This window comes from Manihot esculenta, chromosome 12 (assembly GCF_001659605.2).
Source record: "Manihot esculenta cultivar AM560-2 chromosome 12, M.esculenta_v8, whole genome shotgun sequence".
Taxonomy (NCBI): Eukaryota; Viridiplantae; Streptophyta; class Magnoliopsida; order Malpighiales; family Euphorbiaceae; genus Manihot; species Manihot esculenta.
This window is the reverse complement of record NC_035172.2, coordinates 33,145,416-33,160,359: the sequence shown is the minus strand read 5'-3', so window position 1 is coordinate 33,160,359 and position 14,944 is coordinate 33,145,416. Positions and strand designations below refer to the sequence as shown.

Here is a 14,944-nt window from a genome sequence, read left to right as displayed (position 1 = left end):
TTGCATGAAAAGTGGAAAGCTGCATGGAGGACAAGTGTGTAAAACTTAGATAAAAAGACAAAAACAAATAAATTAACAAACTGAAGACTATTAAAACGGCAAGGTTATTTTCGTCAAATCAAAAATTAAAAAGCCGAAGCAGACCAACAACCAGAAGAAGCGAACCCTAAAAATAAAAATTCTCCCATTTCCGCTGGTCCGTATCTTTCGCGACCTTGTTTCAGACATATTTTCTTCTCCGCGGCCCCCTCTCTCTATTTTCACATTTTATTTATTTCTCATTTTCTCCTTGTTTATTTAATTTATTTTCCATTTAAAAAAAGCTCTCCCCTTCTACGCGGTTGGCAGCTGAAACGCTCAGCTAAGCCCTTATATATATATCCTACGCCTTCCGCTGCTTTCATTTTCTCTCTTCTCTGCTCCCTGCAGAAGGACTTTGGTTTCTTCTTCATCTCTGAACTAGATTCTGTCTTTCTTCGCTATCACTAGTAGGTCATTTCATTGAATAGTTTTCGCAAATGGGTTCCATGCATTATGTTTCTAGAACTTAGCTCTTCAATATTTGGAAACCAAATCATTTTCTTCCCCTTTTTTTTATTGGTTGTGCTTGGAGTCGTGATTATCGTTGTAGCTCTTTTTTATTTGGAATGGGGAGTTATTAAGTAACGGATTAAGGTAAAGTTTGTTGGGGTATTCTGGAGGCTTTTGGGTGTGGGGAGAGGGGGGAGGGGGTTGGTTTCGTTTTATTTTTTTGTTTGTTTAGTGAGAAAATTTATGTTTTTAATGTTGGGTTTTTGTTTGGTTCTACAGGGTTATCCTTTTATATATATTTATTTGAAAATAAAAGGGTAAGGGAAATAATGGCACCAGCTACTAACTGGCTTTCCTTTTCACTCTCTCCAATGGAAATGTTGAGGTCATCTGAATCTCAGTTCACATCCTATGAGGGCAACTCCACTGCCTCTCCTCACTATTTGATCGATAACTTCTATGCTAACGGTAATAACTTACTCTATTCCTTTGTTCTCTTCTTTCTTCTTTTTCAATCTCCCTTCTCTTTTGTTTTTCTTTGTTTCTTTGCCTGTATTTACAAGGCTTGAACTTCTGTTTAGTATCGGAGAAACTGCTGGAAAATATTCAGATGATTGGTTAAATTAAGCCCATGATTTTTTTTGGGGGGTAATCGAATGCAAGTTCACTGTTAAGAATCTGTGATTGTTGCTTACTATCTCTTACTAGTTGAAGCTCACACTTGCACCAGATACGTGTACTTAGCCTACTCAAATCTCTCAAAAAACATTTAAGTCCCAATTTTCCTTATCCATCTTCGTTGTTGAGAAAAGGAAGGGAAGGGGAAGGAAAATATAGAATCGTGTTTGGCTCGTGTGATTATCTTATCCGTGGCTTTTTCCAAATACACAGTTGCATTAGCACTGATCAAAAGATTTGCTGCTGAGAAATACCTCATGGAATCATAAATCTATGCTTTGAATCCGAGTTCTATTTCTGTGGAGTATTTTATCAGTATCTAAACAAAGACTCTTTATCCTTCCCTCTTAACTTGATCCCAAGACTTTTCTAGAGTCACTGGTTTAACCCTTGTTACTTGTTTATAGGTTGGGGAAGTTCCAAGGAAGCTCAAGGAACAACAACAATGGCAGAGAGTTCCATCATCACAAGCTTTATAGACCCAGAAACCCACCACCCACAAGCGCCAAAACTCGAGGACTTTCTTGGGGACTCATCATCAATTGTTCGATACTCAGATAGCCAAACAGAGACTCAGGACTCATCTCTCACTCACATCTATGATCAAAGCTCTGCTGCTTACTTCAATGACCAACAAGATCTCAAGGCGATTGCTGGTTTTCAAGCCTTTTCAACGAACTCGGGGTCGGAGGTTGATGACTCGGCCTCAATAGCCCGGACTCAGCTTGGCGGTGGTGAGTTTGTGGGTCAGTCTATTGAATCCAGCGGAAACGAGCTGGGGTTCTCTAATTGCACCGATGCAAATAATGCGTTATCACTTGGGATTAACAACCAGTGTTCCACAGAGAAAGCTATTGTTCCAGCGGAATCTGATTGCCCTAAAAAAATTGCCGATACTTTTGGCCAGCGAACTTCAATTTACAGAGGAGTCACTAGGTACACCATATCAACAATTCGTCATTTTATTTACTTAGCTAATCCCTGTTTCTCATTTTCGTTTCTGGGGATGTCTTGTTTTGTTAATCCATTAATTTCATGCGTTTCTGGAAGTTATTTATTGATTTTTTAATCAATCTTGTCAAATGAATATATCTTGGTAGAGCTTCAATTATGATTTTCTTGGTAAAATGGACGCATGTTTTTTCAATGGATATATAAAATGTATACATCAATGTGTAAAATCAGTCACGAGACTAATTGCTAATCTTCTCAAAACTTTTTCTTGTGCACTAAATCGATGCAGGCACAGATGGACAGGTAGATATGAAGCGCATCTATGGGATAACAGCTGTAGGAGAGAGGGTCAGGCCAGAAAAGGGCGTCAAGGTCATATCTTTCTCTATCAATAATTATATTTAAATATAAATTGGAAATGCATATAGTTTGTAATTTTGTGTTAAAAGGATGGATGTTCTGCAACACTGAAAAGCAACTTGCATGCATTCAAAAGCATTAACTAATAGAGAAGGGATCTGGTAGTGGTGAAGGGGCTTGCAGAAGAGCAGAGCAACTTTCATCTATCGTTTCTGATATTATCTTCAGTCTTTTTTGATGATTGATTGACTGATAATGGTGTATACATGTAATGTTAGTACTTTAAATTTTTCTACTGTTGCTTATTTAATTTTCTTTTATTTTCTTTCTTCAATTATGTGATTGATTTGATCAGAGGTGCCGCCATTTTGTTCAAGTTTGGTTTCACTGTTTTCCTCCCACCTCACCTGGGGCCCTCCTCTCAACTGCAAGGTTTTGTTTGACACGACCCTCTGGCCACTTCCACACCCCCACCATGCTTCAAACGTTACAGACATCAATGAAACTCTGCTATCTTCTCTCAGCCATGGCTTTTACTTTTACTTTCATCTTATTTATTTTTTTCCCCCTTTTTCTTTCAGCCACCTGCAGAGGCTGTGTAGGTTTGACCATTGCACCCAGATTCAACTCAAAGATAATAGTTCCCCCATCTCTTTTTAATATAAAAATACCACAGCCCACAACCCACTATAAATGCCGAAACTTGCTGACATTAGCGCTGCCATTATGGCCTTGAACTGCAGCTCCTTTCACACTCAATAGTCAGTACCTTAGGTCCTCTCATGAATATGCGCATAGCGAACAAAGTAGAGATTCCAAGAGTTGGTGAAGTTCTTGATATTGGGCCTATATGCTATTATTATTATTATTATTAATGAATATAACGTTGTCCTGTATGCTGAAATTAATGAGCAACCTCATCTCTTTCTACGTAGTCTGTCACATGGAAATCACGTGGTTCTTGTTCTCGTTTTAGGTAGCTAAACTGGAGTGTTGAATTCAGGCTGATATTTTTGACCGTTCTTTTTCTCCTATTGAATATTCTCTTTCTTTCATTTTTTGCATGAATCGTGGTGGGATCATGGATTCTGGCTGTCACTAACGTTTTGAATCTGTTCTACAGTATACTTAGGTGAGCTGATCTCCTGTGTTCTATTTCTTGGTTGATCTTAATGTAAGAAAGAATCTGATTGAATAATCTTGTATGATTGATATAGGTGGATATGATAGGGAAGAAAAGGCAGCTAGAGCTTATGACTTGGCAGCTCTCAAATATTGGGGTCCCACTGCAACCACCAACTTCCCTGTAATACTTAATTTCTTTGATAATTTCATCAATATTTGATTTTCTAGCTGCATTAGAAACAACTTTAGTCTTTACTAAGCAAGCTAGGCTGCCTTTTTCCCAGGTTACTAATTATAATAAAGAATTGGAGGAGATGAAATATGTGTCAAAACAAGAATTCATTGCCTCGCTGAGGAGGTATATGCCCAAACCCAACTCTTCAATTTATCCTCTTTAAAATTCTCCATTTAATAACTAAACTTACTTCTGAAACTGATAGGAAGAGTAGTGGGTTCTCAAGGGGAGCCTCTATATACAGAGGAGTAACAAGGTTTGCGTTTTGTCTCCCTTGGATTCTTTATTATCTTTTAACCCAAACTTTGCTGCATGTATGAGTCAATGGTGGTATTGATACATATGATAATGAAAAATTTGTAGGCATCATCAACAGGGTCGTTGGCAAGCAAGAATAGGTCGTGTTGCTGGAAACAAAGATCTATACCTTGGCACTTTTGGTAAGGATATGACTTATCTGGGCTTATACTCCTACTTGAATTACAAAAAATTTCCATATTTAATTGGTGATGTGTAACAACAACTCACTCGGCGTTAATTTAGATTAGTTATATAGATTCTGAGATGAACAATGAATCAATAATTATTACACCTTCTGAACTGGCGACAGCTACTGAAGAGGAAGCTGCTGAGGCATATGATATAGCAGCCATAAAGTTTCGAGGTATGAATGCAGTGACCAACTTCGAGATGAGTCGATATGATGTGGCAGCTATCATGAAAAGTGTTCTGCCCATTGGCGGGACAGCAAAGCGGTTAAAGCTCTCACTCGAAGCAGAACAGAAACCAACACTGAACCATGAACAGCAACCTCAGGGTAGCAGCAGCAATACTATCAGTTTTGATTCTATTCCGCCAGTCTCCATCCCCTGTGGTATTCCTTTCGAAAACACATCAGCACTCTATCACCACAACCTCTTCCACCACCTTCAATCTGCCAACAACATCGGTGGAACTGATTCTTCTGGCTCCACCTCATCAATGGCGACTCCGATGACTTTAATGCCTCAAACAGCTGACTTTTTTGTATGGCCTCATCAATCTTATTGAGAAAAGCAGGCAGTTTTGACAGAAGAATGCAGCTAACATGTAGCAACAGGCCCAGTGGATGGATCTTCCTAGCTGACAAATATTGCTGACAAATATTTTACCTTAATGTAATCTCTTACTTAACCTTGGCAGGAGTAGGAAAGAAAGACAGGTTGTTCCCCTTTTCTCCTCCCTTTCTGGTTAAATTTCTAAATTTCTGGTTATAATAGGATGCTGGATTTTGTAAGTAGCTTGGCTGAAATGTGCTGAATGATGGGGATTGGGGGCATCCATTTACTTGCGGAAAGGTTTAGATTATTCTCTAATTTATCATTCTGAAAGAAGTGAATTACAGAATTTTGTTAAAGGCATTGAGACGTGAAGCATTGGATTTTTGACCATACAAGTCTAATGATGTTCTTTAAAGCAGGTAAGGCTTGAGATTTGGATGGTTTCCACTTTCCACCCCATAGGAAGACCTAAATATTTTGATAAAGAATTCGAGTTATGAAATATGGAGGGATGTGTTGCTGTTGAAAGTAATGGCAATTTCCACCCCATAGGTAAACATTTTGCTAAAAGTAATATGAGCTTTTGTTGGTTGATGTACTGATCCAATTGATAAACTGAAAGCCTCAAGGATTGATTTTGAGTTGTGATTTGGTTCCTAGTCAAAGCTTGTTCAAGCTTAATTCCAGATAAAATGTGAAAGATCCTTCAGATGGATGAGAAGCTTTGGATTGAGATCCATTGACCAGCCACCACATAATGAAGACACTTGTCAAACACCCAATTTTCTTGTCATGGCACTAAGGAATTCCGAATTGGCCCTTGAATTTATTAAATAAGAAGGCAAAAGACAGTTATACAGTTGTATTAGAGTAAATGTTATAAAATTATTATTTTAATATTATTAAATTAATAATTTGATAACTGTTTAAAATTATTATAAAAATTTTAAATTTTTATTATATATAATATATTTTATATTTAATAATATTATAATTATAATTTTTTAATTTATTATAAAAAAATAAGTAAATAATTATTTTATATTGCATTGCGATTAGCGTATAATTATAATTTGATTATATAAATTAATAATTTTTACCCTTGATTTAAGAAAAAATTACTTTTTAGTCTCTGAGATTTAACGTAATTAACACTTTTATTCTTTTATTTTGGCGATCCAACACTTAAGTCTCTCACTTTTTTTTCGTCTAAATTCATAGTCATTCCATCCAAAATAGCCTTTTAAGACACGTGAATTGATAAAATTAACCCACACTAAAAATTTCGCTATTTTAAAATCACAAAATCTAAATCCAAATCCAAATATCTCTTTTTCTTCTTTCTGCAACCGCAGAAAATATGAAAGAGAAAAAAAATAAAGATTTCACATGGAGAGTGGTATTTTTAGAAAAAATTATCACCTCTCACCTTTGACTCTTTGACCAAACGGTTTAAATGGACGGAAGGATTTGATGGAAGAGAAAGTGAGAGATTTAAGTGTTGGATCGCCAAAATAGAGGGACAAAAGTATTAATTATATTAAACGTCAGAGACTAAAAAATAATTTTTCATTAATTTAAATCAATAATTTTTCCGTTCTTCTCAACAAAACTCGATAGACAAAAAAGATTCAAAGGCAGTTCGTTGTGCATTGTCTTCTTCATTGCATTAGCTCATTAAATAAAGTTATTAAATAGTCATTAAATAAAATATAATCTTCATTAATTATTTTTATTTAAGAAAAAGTAATATTTTTAAAAAAAATCTAAATTTTAAATAAAAAATTACAAATTACAAATAATAATATAAAATATATATTTTAAATTATTTATATAAATAAATTCAAATAATATATATATAATATACAAAACTTGAACCACGTCAGAATTTTAATTTTTAAATCAAAATCTATCTCAAATTGAATTATATACTATCTAAATATATTTTAATATAATTTAGTTAGATAATTCAAGTAATTACTCCAAACACCTTAATTTTAAAAGAAAATAAATATTTATCCTTGAAATCTAAACTAATTAGTTAATTTATTAGTTTAAAAAATTTATTAAAATATCTTTAAAATATTAAAAAATTTATTAATTAGTTCTTTATAAAACTTTAAACATTAAATATTTTACTATTTAGTCCTATAATATAAATAAAATTTATTAGTTAACCTCTTAATTTTATAAAAATTAAATTAATTAGACTCTCTAACTTTTCTTAACTTAGCTTAACAGATGGATTAATTAATAGATTTTCTATTAAATAGATGATTTTCAATCAAAGAATTAACTAGTAAATTTTATTAAATTTAAAAGACTAAGTAAATAGTAATTTATTAAATTTGAAGAATTAAATAGTAATTCTTTCAAGTGATCCAAATTAGAATTCTCAGTTGATTATCATCAATAATTTTTAATTCTTACATAGCATTAAGGTTAATAAAATTTTAAGGCACTTTTACCAATTTGTTGGAATTAAAGAGGACAGCAATCTCTTAATGATTCTGCAATTGCTAAAATTAAACACAATTCTATGTTCATCAAAAGTTTCAAAGGTAACTTTGCTCCTTTGACTACTTGTCTACTTAGATTTTGCAAATCTTCTCCTTTTCCCCTTTTTTAGGCTATGCTTTTTGTAATGAAACAAATGCATTGTCCCTGAAAATATTTGTTTAATGCCAGGACGGCAATGGGTGAAATTTTTTATTTATTTCTATTTAATTTTTTTTTTTTCTCAATTGGCTCAAACTTAAATAATTTATGATCATAATCAAAGTGTTGTATATACAACAATTCATTACTGTTCTCTATGATTTTCATGTAAAACAACCCTTTGGGATTAAATCCTGTATAAGAAACTTGAAGGAGAAAAATGGGGGCATCAGGATAATGTCATTTTAAACATTTTTTTCTTCCTCAATATGAACAAAGCAGAAAGCTAAAGCAGCAGAAACAGCAATAGCTCCTCCTATGTGTGCTGTATTCAGACAAAGCTCAGCCCTACTCCATCACAAGTTGCATATGGCGATTGAGGTCATTGATGTAGCTGGTGCATGTATAATCTTGTATATCGCATCCATCTAAGATCATAGTCCTCCCTGGATTGCTCTTTTGCTTCAACTCTGCAGGTGCTTCCACACCCTTCAGCAGCTGCACCACCTGCACTTTTGGTGCATTACTTTTAGCTGGGTTTCGAATCTGTCAACGAAAGAGGGAGGAAAAAGAAAATTTTTCATACCCGGTTCATGTGCGGACGCAGAGATGGTAGGTGGTTAATGCACTCTGAAGCTGTTAACATAGCACACTTCATTTCAATAGGATCGTAATCGTCACCAAGTTGTGGATCAGCTAGTTCTTTAACACTGTTTTCCTGTAACAATGGTTTTGCCTGTGCAAGAACAAGAGCAAAGTTTGTTAATGTTTTCACATAGAAATAGCTTTAACAGTGAAGTATGCAGAAAAGGACTTAGATCACCATGAACAATGATGGATGTAAACTGATAGAAGCATTAAGTTTGGCAAAGAAGATCTTACCCACATTGAAAGGCTTTGTCTACTCGAACCAACTGCATGACGGCCTGTTATTATCTCTAGTAACAGAACTCCATAAGCAAATACATCAGTCTTCTCGTCGACTATCCCATGCATAAAGTATTCGGGAGCCAGATATCTGAAACCCGTAATAAGTTGCATAAGTACAAATCAAGAAGAGCATTTAGAAGACAGGAATGATAATGTCAAACTACTGAAACCGAAAGCCTAACCCGAATGTGCCCTCAATAGGAAAGACAATATGATGAACCCAATTTTCTGGAAGCCACTTTGCCAATCCAAAATCAGAAATCTGTTATATTGAGAGCTTATGGTCATCTTTTAATAAAAGCTACATTAGACATGAAGATGACAGTATTCTTTTGAATTGAAAACAGACCTGAGCATCATAATCTTCACCAAGCAATATGTTAGAGGCTTTGATGTCTCTGTGAATGATACGTCTTTGGCAATCATGATGGAGATACTTCAATCCTTCTGCTATTCCTACAGCTACCTTAAACCTTTTCTTCCATTCTAGACAATCTCCTCCGCCTGAAACATTTAATGTCTCGGTCATTTGTGAAATGAAAATGTGAAGTATATGATCATTAGAAGAAACTAGATGATAAGATACATACCATGGAGAACCGAAGCAAGGCTGCCGTTGGGTAAAAATTCAAGGACAAGATGCAAACCTCTGTCGATGCTGAAACCAAGCAATTTAGCAGCATTGGGATGGTTTATATGTGCAATAATCCCAAGCTCAGATAAAAAATCGCCAATTCTATCCTCTTCTTCCTTTTCATTCTTGACTAGCTTCTTCACAGCTACAACTTGACCGTCAGATAAACAACCCCGGAACACTTTCGCGTGCCCCCCCTTCCCAATCAAGTTCTCTACAAATTTTCATGTATAATTAGAAATAAAACCATAACTAAGAACAGCAAGCAATATTGTACGAAAGGTCCAATCAGATCATTGCAGTATTGAGACAAGTAGGCTGCATATGCTATATCAACTAATTCTTAGTATTACACGAGTTACCAATAATCCGTGATGATTCAAGATCGAAAATGATTAACAATCCTAAAAGTTCAGCAGTAGCTCATCAAATCAGATCTCAAGTTTAGTTTTCTATTGCAGCAATTAGTTATGTATGTTGCACCAACCAACATAAGGCATCAAACATTCTTATTAGCAAGTTGAAACTTTCACTATCAAGATTCAAAGTCTTAACGTCACACATTAGACTAGTTTAGTATTAGTCTCAACAGCAACATACAAAACTAAGAAAACATATTCTAAGAAAACTTATGTCAGCTATTATAAATATTCGAGCAGTTGAGTGCTTGCCTAGTGATGAAGGATATTAGGAGTTCAAATCCTTAACTCCCTCTTCAATGAACTAAAATATAACTATGGAACTGCTCCGGCTGAACACAAAAAAACCACCCCAATTTAATTATAATCAACAAGGCGAAGACCTTCAAGTGGTTGGCTTGAAATTTATGAATAAAGACTAGATTTTTCTATGGCAGGCACATTAGCTAGGAAGTTTGGTCCCACTATCACTCTCTTAATTCCTCTAATATAAAATTAGTCAACATAGTCTCCTCCCTTTTGCAGGCGGCATTGACTGCTGTTAGGGTTTTGTATGGCCTCTCTTTCAGAATTTCAAATATGTAATGGCAACTTTGGTAAGATATTAACTATGAAAATGACCTTCTCTCTCTCTCTCTCTCTAAACCTCTTAGATGACATCTTTCAGATTGAAAAATTGGATTCAAAACCCAGGTGAATAGAGCATAACAAGGCTGAAGATGTAGAAATCAGCATGTATTCAAACAGAAATATTTGCCCATAAGCAGAAAAATGCAAGAAGAAAAGGCAGAAGAGAAGAAAAGAAAGATTTCTTCCTTTAAAAACCATGAGACAGAACTTGAGAAATATATGAAAAAGGAACAAGTTTTGAGAGACCATTTTCTTACCAGAACTGAAATTATCAGTTGCAGCCTCAAGTTCTGCATAATCAAAATTTCTCCAGGATGGTTTAGAAATTGGCATGCCTCCCCAATCAATCATCATCATATCAGGGGAATTCTGCATTTTAGTCAATTTCCTTTTCAAACTCCTCTTAGTAATAATATCATAGTTGGCAAGCAATGGAGCCATTGAAAACCTCCTCATTGATTTCTTCTTGAAAGTATCAAGCAAGTTCTTCCATTGTGACAAATTACCCTCTTTAGTTGCCTCTCCTTCAGGGACTAACGTTTCTGCGGAATTTGAGTTGCTGCTGTGATCAGATTCAGGACTTAAAATAGGAATCTCTAGCACACATCTTGGTGAGGGATCATCAGGGATTAAGTCCCGCTTTCTCTCATCATTCTGCGTTTCCATTTCTGGGCTTTCCTGAGTTTCTCCTTCTGTAAACAAAAATCAACAATTAGTTTTACCGACGAAACATAAAACCACCATTACCTCTTCTATGCTATCTACGAAAAACAGAGGATTTTTTATGCCTATGGAGAAAAAAGGAAAGATACAGAAAGAAGAAAAGTACAAAATTTTCCTGTTTTCATTAACTTTTTTTTCCTCTGCAACCAATCAAACCAAAAACTAGAGAGAAAAAAAAAACAAGAATATGAAGAAGAAGAAGCAGATTACCTTCCATCTCCATTGGCTAAAAAGTTCTGGGTATTGGCTATCTTAAACTTATACCAAAGAAAGAAAGCTCTGTAATTGAAAATTGCATCAAATACCCAGAAACAAAGAAACCTGAGAATCCAAGTTCCTACATAGTTTAAACAGAAAGCAACCAATCGAGGAAAAGGGTAAGGAACCAGATAAATGGAGATAAGAGAAGAAGGAGAGGTCCCAAGAATGGTATATCTTTAGGCGTTGGTTTTTCTTCAACAGATAGAAAGAGAAAGAGATATAGAGCTAAAACCAGCTCGCGAATGTCTGGAATCTATGCTATATTTATACAGGTTTCTGTTACTCTTCGTCTCTTCCATTGTTGTATGTATTTGAATAACTTAAAAATTTTCAAAGGAATGAAAAATTATCCTGAGACGGTAAATCACGGCCGTGTAAATGTGCAGGGAAAAATTGTGGCCGTTAATCTTTAGGGTCGGGATTTTTGCCGAGACTGGCGCCTGAAAAGAACCCGTGGGTTCGACATGCAAATATAAGAGAGTAATGAGGGTTTTTTGGGAATTACGGAAAAGAGCGAAGCGTGGCCATCTGTATAGTACGGTGCCTGCCTGTCAGAACTACGAGGGCGGGAGTTGACGGTTGTCTTGTAATTTTATGGCTTTTAGTTTTTGAAAATTAAAAGTTGAAAAAAAAAAGAAGATTTCTTTAACTATTATTATTATTATTATTATTTATTCGAAACAAACATAAAAATTAAATATAATTAAATTTTTGTGTCTAAATTCATTGTTGTTTGTTTGTAATAATACCCTAATTTTCCTTTTTAGACAGTATAATTAATTTCCAATATTTAAAATAAAAAATTAATTTTTAATTTTTTAGTATAGCATAATTAATAAATTTATTTTTTTATTTTTAAAATTTAATATTTTTATTTTTTTAATTTCATTAAAATTAAAAATTTTTCAATAAAAAATATTATTAATAATAAAAAAATGACCAAATTATTTTTTTAAAATTTAAAATTTTAATTTTTAAAATTTAATTTTTATAAATTTATAAATCACACTCTCAAATAATTAAAAAATATATATATTTTCATCTCTAAAATATTATATGATTAATAGATTTTTCTTTTTATTTTATAAATTTAACACTTTAATTTTTAAAATTTAATTTCATAAAAGTTTAACAAAAAAAATCTCAAATTCAATCTCTATAAATAAATAAAATTTTTAATAAATTTAAAATTTAAATTCAGTAAAAATAATAAAAAATTAAAATATATAAAATTTAAATTATTAAAAATAAAAAAATTAAAATTTAATAAAAATTATTTTTATAATGCTGATCACTCACTATTTGCTATTTTAAAAATTTATTAAAATATTTTTAATATTTTAAAAAGTTTATTAATTAATTTTTTTATTAATTTTAACTATTAAATATTATAAAAAATTTAAAATATTTTTAATATAAATAGATTAATTAATAAATATTTTAATAATTTAAAAAATTAACTAATATTTTTTTTTAAATTATAAAGACTAAATAATAAAATATTTAGTGATAAAATCAATAGAAAAATCGATTAGTAAACTTTTTAAAATATTAAGAATATTTTAATATATTTTTTAAAATTAAAATATTAAATAGTGAGTTTTTTATATTATAAAAATAAATAATAATTTTTTTATTTTATTATTAATATGAATATTTTTAAAATTATATTTATTTTTTTTATGAAGTAAAAAATTATTGAGTTGAAAGAAATTTTTGATGAAAATATCTTAAATTTTAATGAAATTAAATATGAAAAATAAAAGTATTGAATTTTAAAAATTAAATAAATTTTCTAATAAAAAATGAAGACACTACTCAGATTTCTCAAATATGTCTGTATGCCAACAATAAAAAACTTATTTACTATTGTATATAAATTTAAAATAAAAATAGAAAAATGAAGAGACTATATAAAATTTTTTATTATATTTTTATTCAGCATGCTTATACATGAAGCTGAGTTCATATAATTTTGATATCTAAAAGGAGGACATAAACATATACATAAAAAATAATTAATTACTTTGGAAATAAATAATATTTTAAATAAAAGTAATTAAAAGAATTTAAAAAAAGTAAAAATCACATGAAAATGTTTTTATTGGCTGAACACATGAAAATGAAGCTGCATGCTAATGCACATTATTACAATAATATGGTCCACAACATTTAATTTTGGTCCTTATTCTTTTCACTTTTACAATAATTACCCACAGTAACACACTTTCATTATTTGCTTTTACTCATCTGCCATAATCAACTCTGCTTTCTTCAAAGTATTGGCTTCTTATTTACAAAAGTAATTAATTCAAAAATTTTTTATTAGATGTCCTAAATAGTAGAGTTTTAAATTAACCTAAACAGTAGAGTTTTAAGTTAATGAAATTTTAATATATTTTTTTAAATTAAAAAAAATTAACTAAAAAATTTTTTTATATAATAGAGATTAAGTAGTAATTTTTTAAAATTTTAATAATTTTTATTTTATTGCGTAATTGTAAACACCACTTATAAATAGGGATAAACAGTATTCGATTCAAACTGAAAAAATTAATCGAACTGATTAAATTTAAAATTTTAGTTTAATTTTTTATTTATTTCGATTCGGTTTGATTTTTAATTTTAAAAATTTCAGTTATTTCAATTCGATTTGATTTTTATCAGGAAAAATCAAAAAAATTAAACCGAACTGATTAGTGATAATAATATATTATTTTTAATAATATAGACATAATAGATCATATTAAAATTGAAATATTCTAATTAAATTTTAAAATATTAAAAATAAAATATAAAAAATAAAAAATTTATTAAAAATTTAAACCGATCAAATCGAACTAAATCGAATCAGATTAGTTCGATTCGATTTGATTTCTGATCAAAATTGATTTGATTTAATTTTTATAAATATTAAAATTTTAATTTTCAGTTTATTCAGTTCGATATGATTTTAAATTGGAAGACAAAAATAATTTAAGTAAACTTTAGTTTAATTCGTTATTAGTAAAATTAAATTTGCATGATCATTAAATTAATAAGCTCGCTAAATAAATATGGAATTTAGTGGGTTTATAAATTATGTCAACAAGTTTTAGCTTTTTGAAAAAATACACAATTTTTTTGTTTAACTTTTATTTTTTTATTATTATATTATTGAATTGGCTTTAAGATTATTTTTTTTAAAAGAAAAAACAACGAAAAGTATTCACAAACTCATAGAAATTACCATTTTTATTTTTTGTGTGGATGGTGACAATTGTGTTGGTTGAATGAAAAATATTGATAAAGATTTAAAAGGAGTGTATTTTAATTTAAAAAATAATATAAAAATAAAAAAGTCTACCGTTATAATCAAATTAATAAATTACATTAAATATTATTTATTTTTTAATTATGTGATTATTAGATTCTTTGAAACATGTAATATAAAAAAGAGATTCATAGTACTGTAAGAAAAAAAAAAAAAAGTGATGGGACATATTATGATAAAGTTGGCGAACTAATCCAGTTAGGAGCTTAGTTAAGATAATCTCAAATATCTTAATACCCAAACTCACTCACCCCCACACCAACGTCCGTCCCCTTCTGTTAGAGGAGTGCGTTTAACTAGTTTCTCTTTCTCCTTTTCCTTATATGTTTTTATTTATTTATTCATTATAAATAGATAAATTATAATTAATTTTTATTGATTCTCCTAAAAAATGACTAAAATATTTTTTATTATATTTTTCAATTTAAAAGTACTAAGATTCTATTTGTCTGT

The 14,944-nt window shown here is 31.1% G+C and overlaps 2 protein-coding genes across 3 annotated transcripts; one reads left to right on the top strand and one right to left on the bottom strand.

Moving 5' to 3' along the window:
- Positions 1 to 259: 259 nt before the first annotated feature.
- LOC110627898 (AP2-like ethylene-responsive transcription factor AIL6) lies at positions 260 to 5,287 on the top strand. 2 transcript variants are annotated; one of them, XM_021774280.2, is made up of 10 exons: positions 260 to 675; positions 811 to 999; positions 1,617 to 2,145; positions 2,453 to 2,535; positions 3,647 to 3,655; positions 3,741 to 3,829; positions 3,933 to 4,006; positions 4,089 to 4,139; positions 4,247 to 4,323; positions 4,494 to 5,287. In XM_021774280.2, the coding sequence occupies exons 2-10, from the start codon at positions 861 to 863 to the stop codon at positions 4,931 to 4,933; spliced, it is 1,491 nt and encodes a 496-aa protein (XP_021629972.1). In that variant the 5' UTR covers positions 260 to 675; positions 811 to 860; the 3' UTR covers positions 4,934 to 5,287. The 2 variants fall into 2 exon arrangements, with proteins under 2 accessions (XP_021629972.1, XP_021629971.1); XM_021774279.2 differs by having other exon boundaries at positions 261 to 488.
- Positions 5,288 to 7,686: 2,399 nt separating this feature from the next.
- LOC110627479 (receptor-like cytosolic serine/threonine-protein kinase RBK1) lies at positions 7,687 to 11,408 on the bottom strand. The gene is made up of 8 exons (XM_021773811.2): positions 11,128 to 11,408; positions 10,452 to 10,886; positions 9,102 to 9,359; positions 8,861 to 9,015; positions 8,694 to 8,773; positions 8,464 to 8,599; positions 8,168 to 8,317; positions 7,687 to 8,088 (listed from the first exon to the last, which is right to left on the bottom strand). Exons 1-8 carry the CDS (start codon positions 11,138 to 11,140, stop codon positions 7,930 to 7,932), a joined length of 1,386 nt encoding a protein of 461 aa, XP_021629503.1. The 5' UTR covers positions 11,141 to 11,408; the 3' UTR covers positions 7,687 to 7,929.
- Positions 11,409 to 14,944: the final 3,536 nt, after the last annotated feature.